Source organism: Hyaena hyaena, unplaced genomic scaffold, assembly GCF_003009895.1.
Source record: "Hyaena hyaena isolate Hyena2069 unplaced genomic scaffold, ASM300989v1 scaffold_228, whole genome shotgun sequence".
NCBI lineage: Eukaryota > Metazoa > Chordata > Mammalia > Carnivora > Hyaenidae > Hyaena > Hyaena hyaena.
Window position 1 is genome coordinate 657,902 of NW_024080860.1, and position 4,236 is coordinate 662,137.

At 54.2% G+C, this 4,236-nt stretch overlaps 1 protein-coding gene across 1 annotated transcript; it reads right to left on the bottom strand.

The window, feature by feature from the left end:
• Positions 1-1,101: 1,101 nt before the first annotated feature.
• On the bottom strand, positions 1,102-3,663 carry CCL24 (C-C motif chemokine ligand 24). Its single transcript, XM_039243534.1, has 3 exons — positions 3,561-3,663; positions 3,241-3,358; positions 1,102-2,104 (listed from the first exon to the last, which is right to left on the bottom strand). Exons 1-3 carry the CDS (start codon positions 3,631-3,633, stop codon positions 1,936-1,938), a joined length of 360 nt encoding a protein of 119 aa, XP_039099465.1. The 5' UTR covers positions 3,634-3,663; the 3' UTR covers positions 1,102-1,935.
• Between the last annotated feature and the right edge of the window lie 573 nt (positions 3,664-4,236).

The following is a 4,236-nucleotide window of genomic DNA, read 5'->3' on the forward strand; positions in this document are numbered from 1 at the left end:
GCATCACTCTTTCTTCTGCTTTGTAGTCGAGTTACAAGAACCTCAACAGCAGCTGCACACAGAACGTCTCCTGCCTTCGCATGCCTTCTGTGTGCCCTGCAGGCTCTCCACGCCTCAAGGCTTGTCTGGAACCGCCCCCACATGCAGAAAGAGCACCCCAGCGCACAACTGGCAACGACTGGCAGCTGGAGGGGCTGAGATTGGGGGCAGGGCTCACCCACTTCCCAGCTCTGATTGGTCTCCCCCTGGCGCTCCCTTAGGAGCCACCTTCCTTCCTTGTTCTGTTGCCTTGTGCTGCCTGCGCACTCTCTCGAGGTTACTTCCCGTACCTCGCATACATAATCATTGCACTCAGATCCTTGCTTCAGGGTCTGCTTCTGGGGAAAACCCAAGGGTAAAAGGGCTTATTATCCCCATTTTACAGATGAGGAAAACTGAGGCACAGCGACCGTGACATGTTTCATGCAGCTTATGAAGTAGGATTGCTACTAAACTCACACTGCTCTTGATTTGTGTGTGTGTGTGTGTGTGTGTGTGTGTGTTATTTTTCTCCCTAATCCTCTGAAGCCAGAGACCATCTTTTTCATTTCATAGCCTTGTCATGCCTACAACAGTTCCTTGTGCAATAATGTGTTCTGTTGAAATTTTTAAAAAATTTAATTGATTCCTGCTGTGCATGAATGCTTTTATTTTTTTATTTATTAAAAAAATTGTTTTAAGTTTATTTATTTTTGAGAGAGACAGAGTGTGAGTGGGGGAGGGGCAGAGAGAGAGGGAGACACAGAATCTGAAACAGGCTCCAGGCTCCGAGCCATCAGCGCAGAGCCCAATGCAGGGCTCAAACCCACGGACCGTGAGATCATGACCTGGGCTGAAGTCGGACACCCAACCGACTGAGCCACCCAGGCGCCCCTGAGTGATTTTATAAAGTGCATGACAGGACCCCCAAGAACAGGCTAAGACCACTCCTGGGATGCCCCGGGATCAGGCTGCCTTTATTCCCTCCGATGGGCAACTCTGAATCACCTCTGGGGCACACACCCCATTCTTCAGACCCCAACCCTGTCCCCACAGGAAGAGACCAGGCAAGGCACAATCACCTTCAAAGGAGATATCACGTTTTATTTGGATTGTTATTTGAGAAGCACAAGTGTGTCTGCACTCTTGACACACAGATCACACGGTATCTCATACATGGGGGGAGAAATCTGGAACCCTTCTCCTACCAGAGCCCCAACTCCATCCTCCCATTCCTAAAATATAGGGAAAGAACCAGCTTTAAAGGCAGAGCAGATCTTGATCCCAGAGAAGCATGGAGCAACCCATTCCGTAAAGCAGAACACCTCCCCCAAACCCTTTCTTCCCAAAGGAACGAAACTACCCGGGCTGGTGCCTTATCCTGTTCCTGCAGGTCACAGAAACCAGAGTCCCTGAAAACATCACTAATTACATCCCACGAGACGTGTGTGAAGAAGGCCAGGATCTGGCACTGCGAGCAGGAAAGGAGCCGTGTATATGGCTGGGTTTTTATTCACCCGGGATTCTGGAAGTGGGACAGGCTCAGGGCATCTGTAGAGTGATGAAGAGGCTCAGCTGTTGACAGGTCGCCCGTACCCAGACAGACACACAGACAGCCCGCCCACAGGTTCCTCTGCAAGACCAGATGACCCAAGAAGCCAGCTCTAGGCTAAGCTTTTAGACGGAAGCCGCGTTTGTCTGCAGGGGGGCTGGGGGCCGAGGCACCTGGGCTCTGACAGTGCCTGGAAGCGGGGAAGGGCCAGCCCTATTCCCCGGGGGAGGATGGATGGCTGCCACCACCTTCCTTCCAGCACCTTCTCCTCCAGCTCAGGGAGGGAAGGCAAGGGGCCCAGGATGCATGAGCTCTCCTGCTCTCACTGCTGGTGCACAGGCCCTGAGCTGAGGACCCAGCGGTGGTTAGATGGCCGTGCTGTTTGCAGGGCGCCTCTGCACGAGGGCTTTGATGCTCATCGCCCTGAGCCTCGAGGACACCTTCTTCTGCTTGGCGTCCAGGTTCTTCATGTACTTCTGGACCCAGTGCTCCTCGGGGTCGCCACAGAACTTCTGGCCCTTCTTGGTGGTGAAGCTGTGGGGAAGGGTGACAGGGTACACTTGAGACCTGGCCATGACCTTGGAACTCTCCACTGGATGAGGAGGTGGGTGTGGAGGCCCACAGAGGGCAGGCTGCTGCCCGGGGCCCCCCAGCAGTTGCTGACACAGTGTCTTCCCTCTGCGTGCCAGCAACTCTTCGCACTGAGTATTTGCGACCTCCCTGTCGGATGGGGGAGGCCCAGCCCTGCCTTTAGTCAGTGCTGGGATCTGAAGAGAGAGAGACACAATGTGTACCCACAGGGAGGAGAGGAAAGGAGAAAATACACAGAAAACCTCCTGGGAGGGGCGCCTGGGTGGCTCAGAGGGTTGGGCATCTGACTTCAGCTCAGGTCACGGTTCGTGAGTTCGAGCCTCGAGTCGGGCTCTGTGCTGTCAGCTCAGAGCCGCCTTTGGATCCTCTGTCCCGTCTCTCTGCCCCTCCCCCACTTGCACGCACATGCGCTCTCTCTCTGTCTCTCTCAAAATAAATAAACTTAAAAAAAAAAAAGGAAAAAAACCCCTCCAAGGGACAAAGGTAGATGCCTCCAGTTCACACATCATGCAAGGAAATGTGCCCAATTAAGATGCTGGAGCAAGGAGAGGCCATGGGATGTCCCCTTCCAAGCCAGCTCTGAGCCGGGGGGTAGGGCGGTACCAGGCTGGGGAACGGGCTCTGGTGCCAGTGGGCAAAATTACCGATAATACCCACGTCACAGTTCTACAGCAGGCCACGGTTATCAAGTATGTTCACGCTTGCTGCCTAGTGTGGGAGGCAGCTAGGAAGTTATTTGGAGTCCTAGCGACCTTGAGCAGGTCACCTTTCTGGGCCTCAGCTGCTCTCTGTGAAATGCGAATGGTCATATCTACTTCACAGAATGGTCCAGAGGGTTAGTTACAGTAATGGGACAAATAGCACCTAGTATGTATTTGGTGCTCAGGAAATGATTGTCGTCTCTGAGTCCTCTTCCTAATCTCGTGGGGGAGAAAGCTGAGGCTCAGGGAGGTCAGGTGGCTTCCGCAGGATCAGAGAGCCGGGTCCTCCCGACTTTACTCCCCAGCGACCCCAAATGAATGTTCAACTCCCCCTGCCCGCCTCCCGCGGGGGGTCAAGGGAGAGGGAGTGGTACTCACATCACACCTGCCTTGGGGCAGACGCTCCCACTAGACAGCTGGTAGCTAACCACTCGGCTCTCGGGAACTTTCTTGGAAATGAAGGACATGCAGCAGGAAGAGGGGATGGTCACGGAGCCTAAAAGACGGGCGAGAGAAGACCCACATTTTTTCCCAGCCTGCCTGAGACTCTGGGCTTCGGATCCAGCCCAGCCCCGGGGCCACAACTCCTCAGCATTCCTCTCCAAACCCTGTCCAGTCGGTCCTCCACCCCCCGCTGTGCTGTCCCAGCTATGCCACCATCCTGCCTGACAGCCCCGGGCTGAGGCTGGAGCTCTTACCTGTAGGGGCAATGTTGTGGGCACACAGGGCCAGGAGCAGGAAGCTAGCACCCATGGTCACAAGGCCTGCCATGGGCGGGAGAGGGAGTTCAGGACCTAAAGCTGGGGTGCAGGATCCTTTAAGATCATCCTGACCTCCCTCTGCCTTTTATAAGGGCAGCCGAGAGGAAACACCCACTAATAGAGCCTCCCCTCACCCCTTCCAGGCTTCCCTGAAAGTTCTTGAGGCCCATGAATTCTGCCAAGGGGAAGTTGTTGGGTAGCTGAGTCAGGGATTGTTTGGTGTATTCTAAGAAAAGGGCTGGGGGAGGAGAGCCCCACCTAAAGGGATTGCAGAAGCTTCGGGTGCATAGTTAGAAAGCTCATGAGAATCCTTGCTTGGTATTGCTTGCTGTTCACTCCTGTGGGATCCTGAATAAGGCACCTTTCTGAGCCTTAGTTTCTTCAGCTGAAAATGGGTAAAGCCATGCATCCTGCCACCTCCCATTTGTTCGTTCATTCATTCGCCAGCTCGTATTTGGCAGGTGCTATGTGCCAGGGTTCCGGTGGGGAGACAGATACATTTGCAGGTGTGTGCAATACATTATTACAGGTGCTGACCCAGTAGGCATGGGGCAGGGCAGATGCTCTCATTGTCCACATGTCCTTGGAGCCCTTTATCGTGTTCACACACACT